Source organism: Podarcis gaigeae, assembly GCF_964106915.1.
Source record: "Podarcis gaigeae genome assembly, chromosome: 13".
Taxonomy (NCBI): domain Eukaryota; kingdom Metazoa; phylum Chordata; class Lepidosauria; order Squamata; family Lacertidae; genus Podarcis; species Podarcis gaigeae.
Window position 1 is genome coordinate 55,149,857 of NC_139689.1, and position 25,653 is coordinate 55,175,509.

The window sequence follows — 25,653 nt, forward strand, 5'->3', positions numbered from 1 at the left end:
TTCATCTGACCTCATTATAGAATAGAATCCTAGAGTTGGAAGAGACCACAAGGGCCATCGAGTCCAACCCCCTGCCAAGCAGGAAACACCATCAGAGCACTCCTGACATATGGTTGTCAAGCCTCTGCTTAAAGACCTCCAAAGAAGGAGACTCCACCACTCTCCTTGGCAGCAAATTCCACTGTCAAACAGCTCTTACTGTCAGGAAGTTCTTCCTAATGTTTAGGTGGAATCTTCTTTCTTGTAGTTTGGATCCATTGCTCCGTGTCCGCTTCTCTGGAGCAGCAGAAAACAACCTTTCTCCCTCCTCTATGTGACATCCTTTTATATATTGGAACATGGCTATCATATCACCCCTTAACCTCCTCTTCTCCAGGCTAAACATGCCCAGCTCCCTTAGCCGTTCCTCATAAGGCATCGTTTCCAGGCCTTTGACCATTTTGGTTGCCCTCCTCTGGACACGTTCCAGTTTGTCAGTGTCCTTCTTGAACTGTGGTGCCCAGAACTGGACACAGTACTCCAGGTGAGGTCTGACCAGAGCAGAATACAGTGGCACTATTACTTCCCTTGATCTAGATGCTATACTCCTATTGATGCAGCCCAGAATTGCATTGGCTTTTTTAGCTGCCGCGTCACACTGTTGGCTCATGTCAAGTTTGTGGTCAACCAAGACTCCTAGATCCTTTTCACATGTACTGCTCTCAAGCCAGGTGTCACCCATCTTGTATTTGTGCCTCTCATTTTTTTTGCCCAAGTGCAATATTTTACATTTCTCCCTGTTAAAATTCATCTTGTTTGTTTTGGCCCAGTTCTCTAATCTGTCAAGGTCGTTTTGAAGTGTGATCCTGTCCTCTGGGGTGTTAGCCACCCCTCCCAGTTTGGTGTCATCTGCAAATTTGATCAGGATGCCCTTGAGTCCATCATCCAAGTCGTTGATAAAGATGTTGAATAAGACTGGGCCCAAGACAGAACCCTGTGGCACCCCACTAGTCACTCTTCTCCAGGATGAAGAGGAACCATTGATGAGCACCCTTTGGGTTCGGTCAGTCAGCCAGTTACAACCCCCGCAAAAAGATAACCACACAACACTCCATGCATTTGGTGAAGTGTGCTGTAATCCACCAAAGCTTACACCATAATACATCTTTTTGTTTTTAAAGTGCCTTAAGACTCTTTGTTGTTCATCTTATACATGTCAGCTCAGAAGTAAGTCCCACAAAGTTCACTGTGGCAGACTGCCAGGAAACTGGGCAAAGAGTTGCAGGCTTAGGCATGTTTTATACTTTTACAGTATTTGATATGGTTGTTGTGCAGTGTTAAGAGGTTTTGGGGCAACGTGCCACCAGTATGCCAAAGACACACATCTATACTTCTCCATGACATCTGAGTCAAGAGAGGCTGTGCATGACCTGGACCACTGTCTTAGCACGATAATGGACAGGATGAGGATAAATAAGCTGGACTGTGAAGATGGAGACACTCTGGGTGGGTGGTTCTCATGTCTGGGAGGTTGGTCAGTTGCCTCCATGTGAAAGAGCAGCTTTGTAGTTTGGGGTGGCTTTGTTGCTGGAGGCTCCGGCAGCCTCAGTGGATGAGTGCCTTTTATTAGATATGGCTGGTGTACCAGCAATGATGGCTGTTCTTGGAGGGGGATAGTCAGGCCACAACGATTCATGCACTAGTCACCTTGATTCTAGATTCAGGTAGGTAACCGTGTTGGTCTGACGCAGTCAAAATAAACATAAAAATATATAGTCCAGTAGCACCTTAGAGATCAACTAAGTTAGTTATTGGTATGAGCTTTCGTGTGCATGCACACTTCTTCAGATACACTGAAAGAGAAGCCACCAGACCCTTATATACTGTGGGAGAGTGGGGTGGTGTTTTCCTGAGAAAAACCTTCCCCTCCCAACACTCCCACTAAGGGTCTGGTGGCTTTTGTTTCAGTGTATCTGAAGAAGTGAAAGCTTATACCCAGAACAAACTTAGTTGGTCTCCAAGGTGCTACTGGACAATTTCTTTATTTAGTAACCTTGAGTTGTTGAATGAGCTCTAGGTGGAACTGCCCTCACACCTGGGCTGGAGGCTCCAGTTGGAGCAAAACTCTGCGGCCAGACAGCTTAAAAGCTTGCCAGGGGAAGAGCAGAACTCCATGTCACACTGTTACACTTGCTGCATTGGGGCAAGCATTTCCGCTCGCCTGATGGAATGATATCTCCCCCACCCCCCCTTGCACTGTTTTGGGTGCTCTCCTGGGTCCCTCCCCTGAGCCACTTTGGGGTGGGGCAGAAGAGGAGACAAAGTCCCAGAGGTGCTTGTGGGACTCTTTGTGTTGGCCCCCACTATGGTGACTGTATAGCTGAGTCCAACCCAAAGTATTTGCATTGATTTTCAAGACTCTTAACAACTTGGGTCCAGGATGCCTTAAGGACCACCTGATTTCTTAGACCTCTGCCTGATCCCTGAGGTCTCGGGGGGGGGGGGGGAGTCTGTGTGCGTAGTCCTTCACAGCTCATATTCAGCAGGTTCAGGAGCATGGGCCCAATCCTGTGGAACTCCCTCTGAGCTTAGATCAGACAGGACCCTCTCTCTGTTGAACTTCTGGTGCCTAGCAGGCATTTAAAGACAGCCCTGATTATATAGTTAGGCTTTTTAAAAAGACAAAACAAAACGCTGTCATATTTGTTAAGCTGACTGCACACTGGTTAAAGATGATTCTGATTAAGTGGTATACATGCATTGCCAAAATAAAATACAAATTATCAGAAATTGGAAAAATAAATACATAAAGGCTAATTCAGGGGGATTAGGTCAAACTGCCCCCTACTTCCCGAACCCCAGCAAATGCCCATCCATCCCTTCTTCCCTTTTGGAACAGTGATTCCCTTCCCAGGTCCGTTGTGAAGTGTTGTCATCCAGCTGGCATGAATTATTGAATGTTGCTAAATTTTTAATACAGATAGGATGGCTTAATGAGCCCCTGCATTTGCCCTACCCTGTTAGATCCGCTTGATAAAGACGCCCACATAGCAACGCCCAGCCTCCCTCTCTTGCTGGCTTGCCTGCCTTCTGCTTTCCAAAACGGAGGGGCTGGAAGGCAGGCACAGGCCCACCCCCCGTTACACAAGGAGTTCTTCCTTCAGGGCCACTGGAGGTGGTTAAATGCTGAGCTTGGGTGTTGTCCCAGGAAGCCCTTTTCTCCACACTAAAGCAAAGCTTGGCAACTTGGGCATGTGAGTGTTAGTGGAAATAGCAGAAAACTGAGTCATGATATGGCTGCACCCACCTAACGCAGAATAACAGGTAAAACCTTTGCGAACCTCCCCCTGTAGCAGTTTCACAAGCTTCCAGGTGGATTATACTAAACTTGTGTAAGATGTTTTTTCTCACAGACTTCAAGCTACAAGAATTATTGTTCTTGGGGGCTACAGAGGGGGCAAAATATAGTCTGGTTGTGACCTCCCACCCCATCCTGGATAGTCACCTTTGGCCTCAACCCTTGGGTCTCATCCTCCACTCAATCAAAGTAACAGCAGACTCCCTCAACCTGGTGCCCTCCAGATGCTTTGGACTACAACTCCCATCTACTTCCATCAGCGTGGCAGGTGGGAAGCCTACTGCACAGTGCTGAGGCTGATAGGAATTGTAGTCCAAAGCATATGGAGGGCACCAGGTTGGGGAAGTCTGGCCTACAGAGACATGGAACACCTGTCCACTGCTGGCTGCTCCCTCCCACCGCTTGTCAGTTTCCCTTCCCTCTGCCTTCACCCACAGTGGTCCTAGCACATGGGTCACTCTCCCAGAGGTATCGTATGCAGCCATGCCCAGTTCCTCCTCCTTCTTTGGCGATTCTTCAGAGCCGAGTAAGATGTCTTCCATGAACATGGTCTGAACAGGGAGTCCATGACTGTGGAGGCCAGTTCTGGATCCACACGTCCTTCCACAGTGGGGACATACTGTAGGTTTCCGGGCGGGTGTTGATCTTGGTGAGGGTTTGCCAAGCATGCCTTCCTCTTAGCATGTTTCTCCCTTGCGTCCGGAGTTTGAGCATCTTCAAAACCCATGGCACTTTAGTAAAGGCCGTTCTCCAATTGGAGCACTCGCAGGCCAGTGTTTCCCAGTTGTCGGTGTTTGTACTACATTTTTTGGCCTGCCCAGTTCCATGCAGTCCAGGACAGAGACCCATCCCAGGAACTAGCAGCTGAGGCAAGGAAGATTCTGGGAGCTGCCCTGCAGGGCTACAGGAAAGGGTTAAGGACAGCTGTGCAGGATCAGGCCCATCTAATCCAGCATCCTGCTCTCACAGTGGCAAACCAGACAGGATTCGAGCATAAGAACCCTGAGCCCTGAACCTGCAGTTTTCTTGCACTGCTGCAAACCTCAGTTGTTCCTCTGAACATGCACTGACTTCCCCTCTTGTTTCTCAGTGGCCCAACCTTGTTTTTTACAGTCCTGTTGGCACTCAGCACCTGTGTTTGCTATGCACAAATGTCTTACACACAAAGATACCACATAGCAGAGCAACATGTTATACAGTGGTACCTCGGGTTAAGAATTTAATTCGTTCCAGAGGTCCATTCTTAACCTGAAACTGTTCTTAACTAGAGGTACCACTTTAGCTAATGCGGCCTCCCGCTGCCGCCGCACGATTTCTGTTCTCATCCAGAAGCAAAGTTCTTAACCTGAGGTACTATGTCTGGGTTAGTGGAGTCTGTAACCTGAAGAGTCTGTAATCCAAGGTACCACTGTAAAAACATCAGTGAATAGAAACAAACACGATAGTGTAACATAGGATGAATGTAGCTCTGATCATCTTCAATAAAATACAGCAGAAGAAATATATTTTTGCCCAACCAATTTAGGAGCATCCCATTGATGTGTGACTGTGCCGGTGTGCATTGCGCTGAACCTGGAGGGGACTTTTCAAAGAGCCCAGAAAGGGCAAAAAATGCCCGGAGGCCTGTGGGGAGTTGGCGGTTGAGCCAGGAGGTTGTGCTTTACTTGCAGCCTTGGGCAAGAAGTGAAGCACAAGTCCCGGGGCAAGTTGACTTCCAGGCTGGCGACGGTGGGATGGGAGCCGTAAGCCCCGGGAGCAGCAGCAGCAGCAGCAGCAGCAGCAGCAGCAGCAGCAGCAGCTCTTCCCCCGTGGAATCCTGGAATGGAAGAGCTGGAAGCGACCAGGCCGCCCCGGCACTGCAGGCACGTCTGCTCCAGCCGCCCTGGCCCAGTTCCCCGCCCCTGCCCGGCTCCGGAGGGCGGGCCGCCCCGCCTCCGCCCAGCTCCGCCCCGGGAAGCGGCTTCTGGCCGCCCGCGCCTCTCGCTGGCTGCCTGGCTGGGCTCGGCTGGGCTGCGGGCGGCGGGCGTCGGGCGCCATGGCGCTGCTGCTGGAGTACGAGTTCAAGGCGCTGCCGGCCGACAAGCAGATCGACACGGAGCCCTTCCTGGAGGCCGTGGCGCACCTGCCGCCCTTCTTCGGTGAGCGGCGCTGGCTGCGGGCGGGGACCGGGACCGGGACGGGGCGGTGGGGGGGGGGGCGCTGGCACGGCGGGCACCTTGAGCTCCTTGGAGGGAAGGTGCCATATAAATTCATTAAATAAACCTCTTGCGTTGAATATTGCTACTGAATATTTGGAGTGCTTCCTCTTGTATTGGGCCTTAGAGTTCCGCCCTTCTGCATCTGGAGGGGCCCGGCTGGCCCAGGTCTCTTAACATCCCTTCACTGCCCAGCCTGGCAGCAGGAGCGGTTTTCTTTTCTTTCCCGCTGGCTTGATGGGTGAATTGCAGACCTGAGTGACATGTTAGGAGGCAGTGTATCTGTGCCAAATACTAGGGGCAAAGCAGGAGGGCATCACGCTTGCACCCTGCTCAAAACATCTGGTGGGCAGGTCTCTGGCCTGATTCAGCAGCACTCTTTCGAGCTGCTTGGAGTAAATGGTGCCAATTCAGGGATGGAGCCTCTGTGCTGCTGGACCCCCAGCGCCCATCTCAGTCTCTGCTGTCTCCAGGCAGGGCTGGGAGACCCACGGTCACTCAGTATCGATCAGCTTTTGCCATCCTGGGCCCCTCAGGGTTGTTAAGACTGCAACTCTCACCACCCCTGAGCCTTGACCAAGTTGGCCAGGGGTATTGGGAGTTGTAGGCCAACAACTCTGGGGACTCCAGGCTGAAGAGACCTGATGTGGACAGCATGAGCCAGAGGGACCTCAGGCCGGACTCGGGGTTAAGGTGGCTTCCTCCGGTGGTGAGGTTAGAGTGCTGGGAGACCAGGGTTTGACCATTTGTCCTGCAGCAGCTTTGGAGCCCTTGGCACGGAGTCACCTGCTGTTTTGTGCTCTGCCTCAGCTTCTCCACTCTAAAAAAAGCAAGAAAAGAAATGATTTAATTTCAGTAGAGTTGTTGTGAGGACAAAGACAGCTGTTACGCAAAAGAAGAGTATTTTATGTAGGAAAAGGGCTGGTGCAGTTCAAAAACAGGATTGTCCTATCCAGTTACTCGGCTCAGAACATCTTGAGGGCACTAGGTTGGCCAAGGCTGCTCTCACTGCAATGCTGCTGGAGCTTGAGAGATCTTTCAGGTCCACCAGTAGCTGGCATTCAAAGGAATAAAGAGGTGCCATTCAGCTATAATTTCTGCCCACCTCACCTCAGAAAATATATTTCAGAGTTGGAATAGAGTTGGACATCCAAAATGATGAAGGGGATGGAGGGACTCTTCTAAGAGGAAAGGTTGCAACGTTTGGGACTTTGTAGTTTAGAGAAAAGGCAAGTGAGAGGCAGCAGGATAGAAATTTATAAAATTATGCCTGGCCTGCAGAGACTGGGCAGCTAGAGGAAGGTTTTTCTCCCTCTCTCGTAGAACTCGGGGGCATCTGATGGACCAGAGTGATGGAAGATTCAGGCCCGAGTAGAGAATGACTTCCTCATGGAGTTAAACTCTGGAACTCCCTTCCACAGGAGGCATGGCAGCCACCAACTGGGATGGCTTGATAGGAGGACTGGACTAATTCATGGAGGGCAGGGCAATTGATGGCCGGTAGCCAGGATGGCTCTGCTCTGCCTCCACAATTGGAGGCAGCAATGCTTGCGAATGCTGGTTGCTGGAAACAGCAGGAGGGCAGAGCTGCTCTTGGGCTTGGGTTGCATCTGGTCGGCCACTGTGGGAACAGGATGCTGGACTCTTTCCTAAGGTTTCCACCTGTCTCTTCTGACAAGTTTTGGCAGGGCCTTTGCCGTGCCCTTGGGCCTGTTGTCACGTGGGGCACCTGCAAATGTGTGGCTGGGGAGATGAACCAGTGGGGAAGTGGCACCCCTGTCACTTGGGTTACCCAATTGCCAGCCTGGCCTTATCCTGCAGCTGTGTGTCTGGCAGGGACTCAGCTTTCCTTCTAAATCCAGAGGCTTGATCTTGGCAGCACCCAGCAGCCTCTTTTTCTTGCCTCCAGCCCTACAAGAGAAATAGGTTTTTTAAACGCAGCTGAAGAAATGGCCACCAGAAGGATGCTGCTGGATCCGACCAGGGCACCCTGAAGTCCAACATCCTTTTCTCACAATGGGCAACCAGCCACCCCAATGGAAAGCACAGAAGCACAACAGCGCTATCCCCACCTGTGATTCCCGGCTATAGCATTGTTATAGGTTTTTTTTTGGGGGGGGGGGCTCAGGCTGGATGATACCAACATGTCCCTTCCAATCCCGTGCATGCAGAGTTAGAATCAGTGAGAGGAAACCTACTGATCCAGTTTGACTAGTCTCTTGGCTAAGCTAATGGCCTCAGCTTGCTAGTTAAATACTGCTGTTTACATGTCCAGAGTGGTTGCTCTGCTGCCATAGAGACAAATGGGTGGGCCTTTCCCCACCTCACCTGGCAGATCCTATGTCATTCTAGGATGGAGAACAAGAGGCCAAATATCATAGGGGGGCCCTGAGGTGTGCACAACAATATTATAGCCATGATGGCTAGTAGTCATGATCCTTCATGGATTTGTCCAATCCTGTCTTAAAGCCATCCAGGTTGGTGGCCATGACTGCATCTTGTTGGAGCACGTTCCAGTGTTTTAAGCTTTAAAGAAGCCTGTCCTGACTCTTCCAACACTGAGATTTACTGGGTAACCCCAATTGATTTTTGTATAATGAGACAGGGAGGAAACCTCCTTTCTGCCTGCCCACAGTCTCCACAAATGTGGGCATTACCTTCTCTTTGCAAAGCCTTTGTGCTTCTGGCTTTCCCAGGGACTGGCTGCATCCCTCCAGACCATGGAAAGGTGCTCTGGACATCCTCAGAAAGGCACCTCCATTGCAGCATGTCCTCTGGGAGCAGCCATTAAGTCCTCCAAGATTCAGGAGGAAGGAAGATTCAGGACAGTGAAAGGGCTTCTGCACTCAGTACATAGTTAAGCTTTGGAATTTCCTCCCTCAGGAGGCTGCAATGGCCACCAGCTTGGATGACTTTAAAAGAGGACTGGACAAATTCATGGAGGAGGAGAGGGCTGCCGGTGGCTCCTAGCCATGGCTCTGCTCTGCCTCCACACTGGAAGGCAGCAATGCTTTTGAATACCAGTTGTTGGAAACCACAGGATGTCAGGGGGCTGTCAGGAAAGGCAGGTTCATCCACAGGTCAGAAGGAAGACTCAATGTGAAGTCAGCTTTTTTATTCCCAAAAGGAAAAGGCAGCAGAGTTCACCCAGGCTCAACTGCCCTAGTTGAAGACGTTGCTGGGACTGGCGTCTGGCCCTCCTTTGCTCTCCAGCCCTCTTCCTCCGGACCCCTCCCAAGCAACTCTAGCAAGAAGGAGGGATCCCTCTCTAGGCCTGTTGCTCAGCAACACACGGCTCTTCATGATCTGGGTGTCAGTGGAGGAGGAGAGCTTGCTGTAGAGGGACTGGCCAACTTCTGTGAAGCTGAGGCAGCATCCAGCTCCTCTCTCTGCTCTCTTTCAAACTGAGACCCTTGGCACCCAGCCCTGTCCTGGAATGGCTTCCCTGGTTCATGGGGTCAATAACCAGACCCCATCTTCAACACTGTTCTTGAGCTAAATGGTGTCCTTCTGAGCATGCACAGAGTATCTTTCCGCTGGAGTAGCCACCGTCTGGAATTGTGGGGTGTGCCTTCTGGGCTTGGACGTATTTTCCTGTGATCCTGAGTATTACATGGCACAGTCTGTGCACCTAGATATCTTTATTTTTCAGGAAGGGTTATTTGTGGGTGGGGGGCGGTTGTCTGTTTTTCTGCCTTCTGGAGTTGCTGGAGCAGCTCCTCTGAACGGGGTTTGTCTAAGGAAAATCTCTGTGTTGAGGCCATGGGGTAAACCGAGAAGTTGAGCAAATGTTTGCCAAGGAGTCGCTGAGCGCTTTGTCCTGGCTGGCTGCACTTCTTGCCACCAGTGATCAAAATGTGCCACGTAAGGAACGTGATCGCTGGCTTGTCAAATAAGGAGCGCACTTTCATAATGGATGTAACTGGAACTCTTTGCTCCCTGGGCACCTTGGGCTGATTATGTTTTATGCGCTGCCTTCTCACTGTACCAGCCTCAGGGTATCTGTTGAGCGGAGCTGTCAATTGTTAAAAAAATAATAACCTTAAATTCATGAGAGCCAGAGCTCATGAAAGGTCCTAATCTGGGAAGGGATCAAGCTGGGGACCAGCTCAGAAGGCTGGGACTCAGGAACAATGAAGCAGGGTTCTGATATGTATATCCAGGCCCACTGAGTAAGAACGGCCCAGCCCTGCTCACCTGGCGGATTCTCTGCCTCTCTAGAGCATTTTTAAACAATGGAAACAAGGCAGTCCTCTAAGAGACAGGACACAAAAAGGAAAAGCAGGGAGGGGGAAAGCAACACAGCTCCAAAAAGGAGTTTCGTAGTTCTTATAATGGCCAATTGTTAAGCACACAGTTTGGGAGGTTGGTTGAGTGCAAGAATGTAAAACTGAATTGGAGCAGCCTGTGGAAATTGCCTTACTTTGGGGAAGGAGTCATGTTGAACTAGCAGAATTCAGGACCCCCCCCCCCCCCGTGCAATGGCCTTGACGCCAAATGGAGCATATATGTTTGGCGATCAGGGGATTTGATCCCATCTAGCGGCAAGGGAGTGGCAGAGGCAATGATCTGGCTTGTTGGACCAGCGCCCTGCCCTGCCCTGCCCTGCCCTGCCCTGGCTCTCCTGTGAGTGTGGAGCAGTGACTGGCTGCTCTTTCTTCATGCCAGACGTCTTCTTGAGCAAGGGCTCCTGCCAAGTGCTGCACCCTAGAAGAGAAATCCGCTGTGGCAAATCCCAGACTTATCTTTGCTTTCCATCTGCCCAGCAGCTATGCAGCTTCTTCTTCTGGGAGCTTTGTCAAAACTTGAAGGATTCTCCCCAGGGTGGTTTTTTGGGGGTGGGGAGAGGATAGCTTTCCATTTAGGGTGATCTGTTGCTATTTCATAAAGTGCTTAATGAAAGTTCAACCTGCTCTATGAACTTGATTGTGGTCCGTATGAGGGCATAAGGATCAGGCCTGCTGGATCAGGCCAGTGGCCCATCTAGTCCAGCAGATGCCACAAGGAGAAGCCCGCAAGCAGACCTCTCCGCTCCTGTGGCTTCCACAACTGGGATTCAGAAGCATTGCTGCCCCTGAATGTGGGGGCAAAGAAGAGCTGTCCTGGCTGGTGGCCACTGAGAGCCTTTTCCTCCTCTAGGAATTTGCCCAGTCCAGGCTGGTGACCCCCGCTGCTTCCTGTGGGAGGGAGTCCCTTAGTTTAACTACGTGCTGCATGCATAAGTGAATCTCCCAACACTGAGGTTCCTGGGCTGTCCATGAGTTGTGGTGCTATGAGAAACTTTTCTCTCTCCCCTTCCTCCAGGCCAGGCATAATTTTCTACACGTCTATTGTGTTGCCACTTCCTTGTCTTTTCTCTCCTCACAACAGCCCTGCCATGTATCACGCTTCCATTTTTACAAAACTTTAAGCTGCATTAATCTGAGGTAGCCCTCCAGCGTAACTGATGGTGGTCCGTAGTGTGAACGTTAGGAGGTGCTTGACAGCACTTGGGATGCTGGGATAGTTTCACAGATTCTGCACACGGCACCTTTTCCTCTCCCACAAATAAGATAATGTTCATGCAAAGCTACCCAAGGCACTTCTTCTGTTTTGATGTAATTCTGAACCCTTGGTGGCTGTATATTTTGGAATATACAGAATATTTAAAAAACCTCCAGCTGTTTTGTAGAGGCACAAAGTGGATCAGCTAATCTAGCCCCTGCCAACCTGAGATCTCCAGATATTTTGGACTACAACTCCCATCGCTCCCAGCCAACACTCCAGACTCGCAAAGGCGGACCAAATCTCTGAAACGTATGAGTATGAATGTGTATATAAATGTTAGAATCCTAGTTTGTAACCATAATTAACGTAAAGTAGGGGGATAGTACAAAGGAGTGGACCAGCTGTTGACGGCCATCTGTCTTTGGAGACCATGGAGTGCCTCTGGGGGTGAAATACAACTGCTATGTTTTAGGGATCATCTTAGGGACTCCACTCTGGATTTGTACAGGATTTGTACACTCTGGATTTGTACTCCTTGTCTTTTTCTTCTCCCAGAGATGTCCCCTTAGATGGGCTCCTTTCTCAGGTGGATGAGCCCCATCTGCCCCTCCCTTCCCTCTACAACAAGGGCAGAAACCACCCTCTTGACCATTGGATCCACCACGGGTCACATCTGCTCAATCTGCCAGAGCCTGTCTTGGCATGCAGGGGAAGTCCCTAATTCTCCAAGGGTTTGAGAGCCATCAACTACCCTCACCTGGTTTAGCTGGCCAGTCGAGGCTGTGGCTGCTGTCGCATGCCAGCAGCTTCTAGGAGCCCCAGGTGAGAGCTGAGTATTGAGTGGGGACCCAAGATGAGCAAACTACCCCACCAGAGGTACTATCCCTCCCCTAACATCCCCATACATCCTGGAGTGGACCAAGGGAGCGTATATTTCTGGAAATTTGGTGTGGAACTCAAAAATATCCTATAAAAGGTTGAGACTTCACTTGGACTGTCTCCTCCAGGTGGCATGTCTGCTTGAGAGTCTGGCCATTGTTGTGAACCCCAATTTGAGCTGGCTGCTCTTCTGGGCTCTGTAGGCAACAAGGCCTTTCCCGGCTTCTCATTCCAACAGGTGGAAAAGTTGGATAATCATTCAGGGTCACAGAAGATCCCAGTCGTCTTCCTCTCGTCCTCCTCCCTCCTGCAACCTTTTGCACTCTACATTTACATGGGATGCTGCCTGACCGGCTTGATGAAACGGCAGCTGCTGAAAATCCTGCTGCTCAGGTTCAGGCCCTTTCTCTGACCCAGTTGGCTCTAGGTGCAGGCACCTAGGCGTGGGGGTGGAAGCGCGTCTCCCCTTGGGCCAGATTGGCAGGTGACTCTTGCAAGGCTGCTGCTCTGCCACTCAGCCAGGGCTCTTGCTCAAGTTGCTGATACACTTGCCTGCAGGCAGGTATTGTGTGGCCGGAACCAGAAAGGCAAGAATGTTGGGTCTGTTCTTGCATCTGGCTGATGGGAAGGTGGCACTGAAGAGCAAAAGCTCTTGGGAACTGTTAGAAGGTTGGGCGGGGATTGTCTCGCCATCTGGCCTTCTGGGGCACTTTGGACTCCCCCATAGGCTGCCTGGATGAGGTCAAAATTCAGTGGCAGAGCAGCTGCCTTCATGCAGAATGTCCCAGGTTCAATCCCCTGCTTTTCCCTGTTTGGGCTGCGAAAGACTCCTGCCTGAAAGTGCAGACAGCTGCTGCCATCCTGGGCAGACTAATATCCTAAGCCCATCTAAGGCAAACATCTCCTGTTTCTATTGAAAGCAGCCCTTCCATTCAGAACCACGAAGACCCACCGGACTCTCGCTTCACTGTAGCTGAGGTGGCACGTGGAGCCGGCTGCTTAGTCATTTGTTCATTGCATTTATATCCCACCTTTTTCTCCCGAGGAGCTCAAGACAGGGTCCAGGGCTCTCTCCCTCCTCACTTAATCCCCACCACGACCCTGTGCTTTGCCTGGGAGGCTGTGAGCAGCCCAAGGCCATCCAGGGAGCTTCATGGCTGAGTGGGGGTCTGAAAGCTGGTCTCCCACGTCCCAGTCTGACACTCTAACCATTGAGCCACGCTGCTTCACATGGGCTTTGTATCCAGGTGGGGCTGACAGGGACCCTTGCCTGAAACTGTAGAAAGCCCCTTTCAGACATGATAGATTGCAGCAGCGGGGGGGGGGGGGGACCCACGGCTGGCCAGGCGGACGCCAACTCCCATCCATCATCCCTGACTACTAGCCATTCTGGCTGCGGCTGATGGGAGTTGGAGTCTGAAGCATCTGGAGGAGAGCACGTCGGCTCGGGGATCCTGACCCCCACCTGTGGACACTGGGCAGGGCATCAGAACTAGGCTGGATGCCCATTTCCCCATTGATTTGGTGAATGATGGCGAACACATGGATGCTAGACACAAAAATAAGGGCTGCTTCTTTCCATGGCTGAGGGCAGGGATGGGGAATCTGTGGCCCCCAGGTGTGCCAAGCGCCAGCTTAGTGTGGGGTTTGACTAGCTGACCCTTGGGACCCCTTCCAACTTGTTCACCAGAGCCATCATGGCCAGTGGGACTTGTAGCCTGGCAACATCTGGAGGGCTGGAGCTCCCCCCCCCCCCAGCACCATTGGCGATGCAGCTAGTGGATCTGTGTTGAGAGACATCCCCCTCTGACCGATTTCATCACTCCAGAGAATGCTTTCGACAGACAATCGGCAGGCTTGTTCTCTCCTGGGCTTCACAGTAGGAGCTATTATGTTAGGAAATGCATTATAAAAGCTCTCTTTGCAGCCCCTCCCCACAAACCCCCTTAGTCTGATCAGCTGTACAAAGGCTGCTTTGAGAGCCAGACTGCTTCTTATGGGTATGTTGGTAAACTGGTTCACTTGGCATCTAGCAAAATGTTTCTCCCTCCAAAACTGTATGAATACCTGACGGCTTCATAAACTGATGTGAGCTGTGAAGATATCACAGGGTTGGGGGAAACTGTGGAACTCTTCACGACTAGAAACTGGCCAACAAAATATTTTCTGGAAGTACTAAAAGGCTGTTGGCACTGACACTGAATGCGTGTGTTAAGCTGGTACAGGGTGTGGGCACATCCAACTTTATAACGTTTGGACTGTCTCTCCAAAGAGATCAGGCTGTCATGCGTCTGGTTTTCCTTTCTTATTATCCCCACAACACCCCTGCAGTGTCAGTTAGGTTGAGAGAAATTGATTGTCTAAAGTCGCCCTCAAAATTTTGGCCCCTTACCACCTCCCATGCTGCATCATCTCTGGTTGGATTAGATGACTTTTGCAGTTTCTCCCAAATTAAACAGCTCAGGACCACAAGACCTCCCCATATAAACCACCCTGGACTCTGTGTTCATCCTCTGAGGCCCTTCTCAGTGTGTCTCCTCCACGTGAGGTCCAGAGGGTGGCAACGCCAAAACGGGGACTTTTCTGTCCTGGTTCCCCATTTGTGGGGTGCTCTCCCCAGAGAGGTCCGCCTGGTGCCTTCTTTACATATGTTTAGGTGCCAGGCAAATCTTTCCTCTTCGACCAGGCCTTGGGCTGATTAATATATCCTTTAAAATGTGATTGTGGGTGGGGGTTGTTCTTTTGTTGTTTTGTGCTTTCACCTTGTATTTTTATCTTCTGAGCTGCCCTGAGATCTTTTGATCATGGGTGGTATATAAATCTATTAAATAATAAAAATAAAAATAAAAAATATGATTCTAGGTACCTCTCCTTGGAGACTTTCACCCCTCCTGATACCTGGTTCCATTGACTCTTGCTTGCAAGGCGTTTTTATTGAAGTTCAGCCAGAATCTCCCTTCCCAAGTTTTCACCTTTTTGTGGACCAGAAAACTAGTGCAAACATGTTGCCCCCCTCTTCTCACGTGCCCCCTAATTAGGGGGTGTTTTTTTTAAAAGGAAACAGTTTCCTTTCTTCTTACCCCAGTAAGCAGGAGTCTAATGTTGGGTTAAAATTTTGTTTTATAATGTATAGAAAACAAGAACAGTTATAACGACAGGTGAAAATTGAAAGACGAAAAACAAAACTATAAAAGAGGCACGTAGAAGAATGAGTACAGTTGCGCATGGGATAAAATAACAAAGCCAGGAATTTTCTGTTTAGCTGTCAGTCACATTGAATCCTGAAATTGTAGAGCAGGTTTCTTTCGTCCAGCGTGGGGCTCAAACCCATGACCTAGAGATTAAGAGTCTTGTGCTTAACTGACTGAGCTATCCCAGGAGCAACCCTCATGGTCCCTTCCAGCTCTACAATTCCAGGATTCAATGTGACTGACAGCTAAACAGAAAACTCTCTTAATATAAAAGGGTTTGCTTATCCTGAGCCACCATTGGAAAGTCAAGAATATTCATGTTGTTCAGTTGTCAAGTTTGGTTCAGATTTGCCAGGCTTCTGACGAGGGCTGTCTTCAAAAAGATGCCCATGTAATAAATGAATGCCAAAAAAAAGTGCCTGGAGGTTATAGTCCTTGTCAAAAACTCAAATGATGTGTGATTTTCTTCATTATAGCTATATTCCAGTGCCTAGTGACCGATTCTGGGCTCCTTTCCGTGGCAGCAGTGGTTTGTATTAACGCCAGGCTGCTCCTTTTCCTTTCAGATTGCTTGGGGACGCCCATTGTGTATGCGCCAGTCAAAGCCGACCTCTCTGGGAACATTAAGGTAAGGAAGGGCCTTGGTGCGTCTTTGGGAGAGGCTGGCCAGTCAAGTGGGAATTGCCCTGCAATGGGGGGCAGAGCCGGACCCCAGCCCAGGGGGAAGCAGCTGCTTTGCTGGCAGGAGGCTCCAGCAGGGCCAGAACTCGGCTTGCTGTCACCCAGGGCAAAGACCCAGTTTGTCACATTTGTTCATAAAGGGCATAAAAAGTAGTTTAAAAGAGGCTGGAGAAGCGATAGTCTTTCCAAATACTAAAACTGTCTGTGTATGTATCTGGCTTTCATTCAACCTTAAGTAGGTCTCCTCAGAGATCATTTGAGGAATTCTAAGAAGTATTATGACTGTATGATATACTACAACTCCTACTCCTACTCCTTTTTTTTAGTTTTTAAATACATCTTTACAGTATTGGTTTAAAATACAATCTTACAATAAAGGTAAGTACAACAAAGCAACAAAGTTAAGCACAGAAAAGAAAAAAAAGAAAAAAGAAAATAAATATTCTCCACATCAAAAAGTACAAAAAGTTTAAAAGTAACAAGAAGAAAAAAGAAAAGAAAAAAACAATTAAAAGTACCAGATATTTATAAATCATGTCTTATCCAATAAAGTCTTCTGTGAAAAGCTTCCAGTTGTTCTCATTATGCTTTTTCTGTTGTCTTGATTTTATCACACAGTTTGATTTATGTCTTTTTCCATATATACCTCTAAGATATTTATTCCATTTATTTATTATACACAAATATCATTCAATTCTGCTAGGATGGTATCATTTTTACAATATAGTCTTACATATTCCTTAAATATTTTCCATTCTCCGTATACTTTTTGATTTAAGGTTCCCCTGACTTTTCCACTCAGCCTTGCTAATTGGAAATACTCTATCATGACTGTCTGCCATTCTGTTATTGTTGGTGTTGTTTCCATTTCCAACTTCTGGCCACTAGTATTCTCACAGCTGTGATTGTGTACATGAACAGTGGTCTTGTGTTTTGCTTAATTTCTATTGGCAATATTCCTAATAGGAAAATCTCCGGCCTTTTTTTAACGGTGAATTTAAATAATTTCTTAAATTCATCATATATGTTGTTCCAAAATTCACTTATAATTATGCACGTTCACCACATGGGATAGTAAGACCCTATCTCCTTTTTGCTTCGCCAGCATGTTGGTGAACTACCTTTGTACATTTTAGCAAGTTTTGACAGGGTGTGATGCCATCTGTAAAGAATCTTCATGGTATTCTCCCTCAAGTTATAACATGATGTAAATTTAATGTCTTGTTGCCACAGTCTTTCCCACTGCTCCATATAGATATTATATCCAAAGTCTTGTGCCCACTTTATCATTGATGTTTTTACCTGTTCCTCTTTCACTTCCCACTCTAAAAGATATTCATACATTCTTGATATATACTTTCCTTTATTATATATTAATTCTCTTTCAAAAGTGGAAGTTTCTTTGGCAAGACCTTCTTTCTTATCTATACACAATTTTTGATTTAGCTGGAAATACTGTATCCAATCAGACAGATGGCATTTTTAAAAAGTTGGCTTATCTTTGTCCGATTCTAGTAGTATCTGGTAGGTGGGCCACTCTCCCTTCATGTTTTTCCTTTTAACTGCTATTGCTTCCGCTGGAGATGTCCACAAAGGTATCTTTGGTTCCAAAATTCTTCTATATTTACTCCATATCTTATAAAGTGATTTTCTTATTAGATGGCTTAAGAAAACTTTGTGGACCTTCACCTTTTCGTATATTAGATTGGTGTGCCACCCAAACCAGTTGTCGTGCTCCTCAAGATCCAAAACATCTGTGTCTTTTAATGTAATCCATTTTTTTAGCCATACTAATCCTGCTGCAGCATGGTATAATTCCAGATCCGGTAATCCAAATCCTCCTCTTTCCCTTTTGTCTGTCAATACCTGATGTTTAATTCTCGGTTTATTTCAGTTCTAGACAAATCTAGCTAATTCCTTTTTCCAATCCTGGAAGCATTTCATTCCTCCCAGAATTGTTAAAGTTTGAAACAAAAAAAAATCATTTTTGGGAGGATGTTCATTTTTATTACCGAGATTCTTCCCAAAAGGGAAAGGTGTAATTTAGTCCAGTTTTCCAAATCCTTTTTTATGTCTTCCCATGTTTTAATATAGTTATCTTTGTAGAGATTTATATTTTTATTTGAAATCCAAATCCCCAGGTATTTAGCCTTATTTTTAATTTCCAGACCATTTTTTTCTTGTAATTCAGTTTTCTCCTCCTGTGTTCGATTTTTGGTCAATAACTTTGTTTTCTGGTGGTTTATCTTCAGGCCCGTTAATTTCCCGTATTTTGTAAGTAAACCAATAGCTGCTGGAATACTTTGATTTGGATCCTGAGTTGTTATTATATCATCTGCGAATGCTCTGATTTTATATGATTTCTCTCTGATTGTAATTCCTTTTATTTTTCCTTCTTTCCTGATACTATTCAGCAGCGGTTCCAAGGCTAATATAAATAACAGGGGTGACAAGGGGCACCCCTGTCTGGTTCCTTTAGTTATAGGGATATTGTCTGTTAGATTACCATTTATTATTAACTTTGCTTTTTGTTGTTCATATATTGCCTCTATTCCTTTTCTGAATTTTGTTCCTAGACCCATAACCTCCAATTGTTTATTAATGTAATACCACAAAACATTGTTGAATGCCTTTTCTGCATTGAGTAATAATAAGGCAGCTTTTTTATCATTTTTGGCTTCTAAATATTCTAAAATGTCTACAATGTTTCTAGTATTGGCCAAGATTTGTCTTCCCGGAAGGAACCTGGACTGATTTGGGTGTATAATTTCATTGATGGCCTCTGTAAACCTATTTGCCAGTATACTGGCAAAAAGTTTGTGATCACAATTTAATAGTGATATTGGCCTATAGTTAGATATTGACTGTGGGTCTCTCCTACTCCTACTCCTTATGATAGAAACTGTGATAATAATCAGGCACACGCCAAAGACTTAAGTCCTATTGAACTCAGTGGGAGTTACTTTTGAGTAAAAGTGCTTAAGATTGCAGTATAAGACTGCAGAATCTTTACACAGTTACCTGGGAGTAAGCTCCATTGAATTCATTGGGACTTCTGAGTAGTAAAGGCTTGCAGTTTAAGGCTCTAAATAATAAAATAAAAGAATAAATACGCCACAAGTTTCCTTAAAAAAATTGCTGAATAATTTAAAGTGGATTGGCTACACTTTCCTTCCAAATTACAGGAAGGGATAAATACAAAGTGCTTTGTATATCAGCATCACATTTCTTTCATTACAGGTATTTTATTTTCAGCATAAAGAGGACTCAGTTTTTGTAGCTGATTGTACGCACCAGTGCCCTCTTTATATATTCTCATGGTGTAAACATGTATGTTGTCCTCTGAACCCAAACACACACACACAGAGAACACAAACACATAAGCAAGCATTACTCCAAAGTGCTTCTGTTCCCAAAGAGGGCAGGAGGTGGTGTTCTGATCTCTTCACCGCTTTTAATTGATCTCTGAGATGTTGAGGGAAACAAAAGAAGAAAGAAAGAAACAAAGCTTCCCCTTTTCAACTTTGCTTGGAGAGCAACCTTCTCCAGGATTTCTCTTTCTCAAACAGTTCCAAAAACAGGCATGGGGAAAGGGGAAGGAGGATCTTTTTCCAGGGTTTTTTTGCATCCCCTAGCAAATTAGCATCCCTCTGGTTCTCAGCAGCTCCGGATCCACTCTATGAAAGACTCTCCAGAGCCGCAAGGAGGGGCTGTGGTCAGAGGAAGCCCCTGCAAGCTGGGAACCTCAGTGGTGTCCCTCTAGGCTTCATCCAGGGATGAGACTCTGGCTACCCCCCCCCATTAACTTCAGCCCTGGTTTCCAGGTTCAGTCCCTCTCCCCACCGGGCATCTTCTTAAAAACATTTTTAATTACATGGTGAGAATTCAAAATTGGTAGCAGCCACTGTCTTCCCCTCGGTCCTCAAAACAAAAGTGAGATGTACGAGGGAGATGGTAGAAACAAAGAGAGTAAAAATGACTCTTGGTTTTTTGCTATTTGTCACCTGTGCCGCGTTCTCTGTGTTGTTGAATTGACCTTTCGTTTGGTTCTATTTCAGAAAATACGAGCTGTTTACGAATCGAATCCAACCAAGTTCAAAACGCTGCAGAACATCTTGGAAGCGGAGAAGGAGATGCATGGAGCGGCTTGGCCAAAAGTTGGGGCAACCTTGGCACTCATGTGGCTGAAAAGGTGCCTGCGGGTTGGAGGGTGGTGGCTTGGAGGCCTCCCTGGCGCCTGAGGGGCTGACGGGATGATGTAATGTGGTCACCCAACAGCCTCTGCCAAACGAATAATCCTCCAGAAGATTTCATCTCGCTACTGCTCTCCGTCCCAGCAGGAGAGCCATGCTGGCCGGGGCAGATGGCAGTTCTGGTCCAAAAGACCAGAGAGGTACCAGCAAACCCTGAGCTATGAAAATGCAACAAGGAGTCGGGGGGAATGGCTGAGGCCCTTGTTCCCTCTCCACCTGGGTGTGGAGTGCCAAAGGGAAAGACAACATTTGGCATCATAGAGTTGTAGAGTTGGAAGGGACCCCCAAGAGTCATCTAGTCCAGCCCCCTGCAATGCAGGAATCGCAGCTCAAGAATCCCTGGCAGGCAGCCATCTGAGTTCTGCTTTAAAACCTCCAGTGGAGGAGAGTCTTTATTTACTCTGCAAAATAATTTTATTTATTTCATGAAATTTATAGACTGCTTGATTGTAAGAAGAAAAACCTGAAAGCAGCTTACAAGAAGAATAAAACAATACAATTGTCAAAAAAGCAATTGAAAACCAGCTATTTAAAACTTTCAGAAATTACTGTATTTTTCACTCTATAAGACACACTTTTTCCCTCCTAAAAAGTAAGGGAAAATGTGTGTGAGTCTTATGGAGCGGATGCTGACAGGCATGCTGACAGGGCTTCTCCCACCTCGTAGAAAAGCCCGCAAGAGCTATGCTCCCTTTAAGGAGCGTGCGGCTCTTGGCTGGCTTTTGCGGGAGGTGGGGGAAGGGACAGAGGGCAGCTTAGCTGCGCTCAGCCTCTTCCAGGCAGGGGGAGCCTTCATCCCGCTGCCCGGGAGAGGCTTCGGCGGTTATCCCAGAAGCCAGAACAGCAAGAGGCTATGCCAGAAGCCAGATCCCTCTTGCTGTTCTGGCTTCTGGGATTCAGAATATTTTTTTCTTGTTTTTCTCCTCCAAAAACTAGGTGCGTCTTATCGTCTGGTGCGTCTCATAGAGTGAAAAATACGGTAATTTAAACTGATGATAAAGCTAGAAACAGGTTGAGACACATGCCAACATTCTGCATCGCTAGATAGTCTTGCCTAAACAAAAACATTTTTAGCCAGTGCTGAAAAGAGCATGGCAAAGGCAGGGAGTTCCAAAATGCGTTTCCTGCCACAATATGATCCAAGCTTTAGGAGAGAGTGGAGGATGAGAATTGGCAGGAAAACATAGGAACAGAATTGTTGGTGTGAAGTCTTTAATCGGGACCAATCTCTGCACAAATACAAAAGAAAAATGGTCTCAATATACTATGTACTGCCTGTGGTGGGAAATGTTAGCACCCGTGATTAAAACCATTTCACTGATAACCTGTCCCCACCCCCCCATTTTGGCAACTTTATTAGTATAGATGGGTGATCAGCTGGAGCGTAAAGAAGCACTAATAGTGACACAAGAATGAAAAGAAATACCGATAGTAAAAGGATGGTTTGTAAGAATCTGGAAGGTAGCTGTGATGTATCAGCTAGGAAGGGTTGGATAGATAGATATAAATGATACTATGCGCATAGAGGTATTTGTTATAAGTAAAATAAAATAAATTATTATTTTAATCCATTTCAACCTGCTGTTGAACACTGCTCAACGCTGTGCGCTTCTTCAAGGCTTAGTAGGCTGAGCTCACCTGTTCACTCTGTTCCTCTGCCCACCCCCAGCATGCAGCCAGTTTAATCTTTGTACCCCAGAGCACTCCTGCTTTGAATGAAAACAATCAAGTCTTCAGTCCTTGGTCCAATTTCACTTCTTTTGTGAGAGAGACCAGGACAGGGCTGGGCTTCAATCCCACCAGGGTCTCCAGAGGATTCCAGCTGCTCCGTTTTCTCCACTATGAAGGAAGCTGTGCTGCTCTCGTTTTTTGGGAGGGGATGATGGTCATTGGCTTGTTTTTGTTTTTGTCTTACGATGTATTTTGCATTCTCATTTTGTATTTTTCTGTTGTGAACCACCCTGGGATGGTCTGACGGAGGGCAGCATACAAATAACAGCCACTCCCATCAGCCTCGGCCAGTGGAGCCAGCGGTCAGGGGGCAGTGGGAGTTCTAGTTCACAACAGGCCTGTTTTAAGTGGCGAAAGGTTTGGGTGCTGTGTTTCCTGGCGGTGCCTGCAGGTGCCTCTTGCAGGGCAGGTGTCTTCTCCCCGCCTCACCTGCCCCGTTTCTCCCGCAGGGGCCTGAAGTTCATCCAAGTTCTGCTGCAGAGCCTGTGTGATGGCGAGAGGGACGAGGAGAACCCAAACCTCATCCGGGTCAATGCCACCAAAGCCTATGAGTTGGCACTGAGGAAGTACCACGGCTGGATGCTACAGAAGCTGTTCTTGGTGAGTGGAGCTCACAAGAGCCACCCAGCTGAGCCAGCCTGATCCCAAGGGGCTCCATGCCTAATTTTATAAGCTTCCTGTTGTGTCGCCTCTCACTCACCTCTTCTCTAAACTACAAAGCCCCAAACACTGCAGCCTTGTTTCATGGGGAGGCACTCCAGCCTCTTGGTTGTTTGGGTGGCCCTTTCCTGAACCTTTCCCAGTTCTGCAGTCTCCTGTTTTGTGGTGAGGTGGCCAGAGCTGTGAGGTAACCAGAAATGATAGCTGAAGGAACCTCCTTCTTCTGAAGCAGTCTCTCTTTGAATGCCAGCTACGGGGGCAGGGAGAGCTACAGGAGATGCCTTGGTTGTGGATTTGCTCCAGAATGGTCTGGTTGGCCCCTGTTGGATGCTGACCTAGATGGGTCTTAAGGAGAATCCTGCTGGACATCCCATTGCTGACTGTGCTTCAGGCTAGGAAGGCTAATAGCCACTGACTAACCTGTTCTCGGGACGCGGGTGGCGCTGTGGGTAAAAGCCTCAGCGCCTAGGGCTTGCCGATCGAAAGGTCGGCAGTTCGAATCCCCGCAGCGGGGTGCGCTCCCGTTGCTCGGTCCCAGCGCCTGCCAACCTAGCAGTTCGAAAGCACCCTCGGGTGCAAGTAGATAAATAGGGACCGCTTTCTAGCGGGAAGGTAAACGGCGTTTCCGTGTGCAGCTCTGGCTCACCAGAGCAGCGATGTCACGCTGGCCACGTGACCCGGAAGTGTCTTCGGACAGCGCTGGCCCCTGGCCTCTTAAGTGATATGGGCGCACAACCCCAGAGTCTGGCAAGACTGGCCCATACCGGCAGGGGTACCTTTACCTTTAACCTGTTCTCAGTGCAAAAATCTAACCCAGAGTTATACCTGTTTTGCATTTTGAAGGAATTCTGCACTAAGTGAACCTGAGTCTTGCACCAGGAAAACAAGGTGAATTCTGCCATGGGCATAATTTTTCCCCACCTGTGTGTGTGTAATTCTGCTAGTCACTAGGAGGGGTGAAGCAGCACAAGGTGCTGAGGAAATCCAGGAAATCATGGAAATCCAGCTCCCCTCCTCTCCTTCCCCACTTCTCTGGTTCCTGAGATTTTAGCTGTTGTTCTACACATGCTTTCAAGTCTTTCTTGCTGGTCATGAGGACTGAAATTCTCACAGCATTGGGCCTCCCACCCGCCATCCATTTCTGTGCTTGCCAGTTGCAGAACGCAGACATGCCCAGACATCCAGGAGCAGAGAGTTCCCTAGATGTGCATTCACCTGATAAAGAAGTACTCCCCCCTCTTTTTTATCTTTTTTTCTTAAACAAGACAAAACAGTAGATCATCCCTAAGAGTACGGTATGTTGGTCTGCTCTCCATGTTGTACAATATTTATTTTCCACTGCAGTTCAGGTGGGGTGGGTGTTTAACTCCAGGCGGTTTTGCCACACCTTCCGTCGTCTGACTGGGTTGGCATGTTGGCACTTTTCCTGGGGAGGATGAGGGAGGGCAGCCCTGTGCATTGGTCTTCTGGGCGAGGAGGGCAGAGATAACTCAGGCTTCATTCACACCAGACGTTGAAAGCACAGTCCAAAGAATTCTGGGCACTGTAGCTAGTGAAGGATGCTGAGGGCTGTTGGGAGTCCCCTGTTCCCCTCAAAGAGCCACAATTCCCAGGGTGGTTCAACCATCACATGGAGCTCTGCGAATAGGAATAGGAGTCTCCTAACACCTCTCAGCAACCGTGCAGACCACAGCTCCCAGAATCCTTGGGGGGGGGGGAGCCATGGCTGTTGAAGTGGCCTGAGACTGCTTTAAATGTATGATGTGAAGGAAGCCTCACTCTGAACATGACAAATGAGTGCAAAGCTAAAGAGAGGGATTCACATCCTCTCCAAGGGTCCTGATTTTCCAGGGCAGTCCCGGAATTACTGAAGCCATCCCGGTTTCTGATTTGGTCCTGGAATGCCCTGCTTTTCCTTTTCCCTCCCCTCCACATCTCATATAATAATTAAAAGTGGTGTGTGTTTATGTGTAGGTGCAAAAACAGAGTCCTGTTTAAACGGACAATAAAATTCCTGCACCCAGTGAAGGAAATGGTGAAGCTGGCATACGAAGCCCTGCCTATAATTTTGAAGGAAAAGGTCACCAATCCACGTTAAATTCTTGACTGGCCATGCTTCAGCAGCTGCTTTAGGGAGGAAAGAGAGGGCTGGCTTGGGGAGAGAGAAGCCTACTGGCTCCTCAAAGAGAGAACTTTTGCCTCCCTTTCCTCCCCCCCTTAAACTCTGCCCTCCTGCGTCCAGTTAGCCACCTCCTTCCACACGCGCACCCCACACACGCTCCTCGTTCCTCCAATGGCAATGGGTAGACCACCGCCAGTTTTTTATACTGAGGAGTAGATCGCAGCCTGTTTGAAGTTGGAGATGCCTGATCTAGTTCAGCCTGTTGTGATGCGGGCATGTGCAGCTGTCCCATCTGGGGATCAAACCTGCAACCTTGGCGTTCTCAGCGCCCCGCTCTGACTGCGCTAGCCGGAGCTTCTTGCTTCGTGTGACTTGGGTTTATTCTGTCTCTCTTTTGTCCTCCCCCAGGGCTCTGTGTATGCTCTCCCTTACAAATCGGATTTGCTGAAAGCCCTGGAAAAAGGCAAAGAGGTGAAGGAAGAGGAGACCTTAGAGAAGATCCACCAGTTCCTCTCCAAGGCGACACCCATCCTGGATGCAATCTACGAAATGTACACAAAGATGAATGCTGAACTGAGCTACAAGGCTTGACCAAGCGCCTCCCTCTGCCCCCCCGCTTCCTCCAGCAGATGGTCTCCTGGTCACTGTGAGCAGCCCCTCCGGCCGGTTTCAGCCTCCGGAGAAGCTCAACTTAGAAATGTGTTTCTACCGAAACTGAAGCAATACAACCTGGAGATCATCTCCAGGATCTTCCTGAACCTTTTGTCCTGCTCGTTCAAGAGCTTAAAAAGTATTTTATAATCTTTATCTAACAGATTTATTTATAACCAGTCTCGGGAAATGAGGGGCACCTGGCAATAAAGCTTAGCTAAGTGGTACTGTATTCCATATATATATATATATATATATATATATATATACACACACACACACACAGAGAGAGAGAGACACATATACACACACTCCTAATATTTTATAATCTCTGTATATTTTGGGATTCCTGTATAGTTAGATGCTTCGATGGTGCAGCAGGTATGGCTGTTTGTACCTGGTTTTTTGATGTGCTGACTGAATTAGGTTTTCTCCACAACAGATGCCAGCAAAGTGTGTGTGTGTG

At 47.9% G+C, this 25,653-nt stretch overlaps 1 protein-coding gene across 1 annotated transcript; it reads left to right on the top strand.

The window, feature by feature from the left end:
* The first annotated feature begins 5,320 nt into the window (after positions 1-5,320).
* GLTP (glycolipid transfer protein) lies at positions 5,321-25,456 on the top strand. Its single transcript, XM_083710172.1, has 5 exons — positions 5,321-5,475; positions 15,656-15,717; positions 19,829-19,962; positions 22,204-22,354; positions 24,945-25,456. Exons 1-5 carry the CDS (start codon positions 5,373-5,375, stop codon positions 25,125-25,127), a joined length of 633 nt encoding a protein of 210 aa, XP_083566298.1. The 5' UTR covers positions 5,321-5,372; the 3' UTR covers positions 25,128-25,456.
* The last annotated feature ends 197 nt before the right edge of the window (positions 25,457-25,653 follow it).

Excerpts from the sequence above, each read along its gene's own strand:
- GLTP (XM_083710172.1), top strand. The coding sequence starts at position 5,373 with ATGGCGCTGCTGCTGGAGTACGAGTTCAAGGCGCTGCCGGCCGACAAG. Across the intron at positions 15,718-19,828 it reads ACCTCTCTGGGAACATTAAG|AAAATACGAGCTGTTTACGA; the intron begins GTAAGGAAGGGC and ends GTTCTATTTCAG. Across the intron at positions 22,355-24,944 it reads TGCTACAGAAGCTGTTCTTG|GGCTCTGTGTATGCTCTCCC; the intron begins GTGAGTGGAGCT and ends GTCCTCCCCCAG.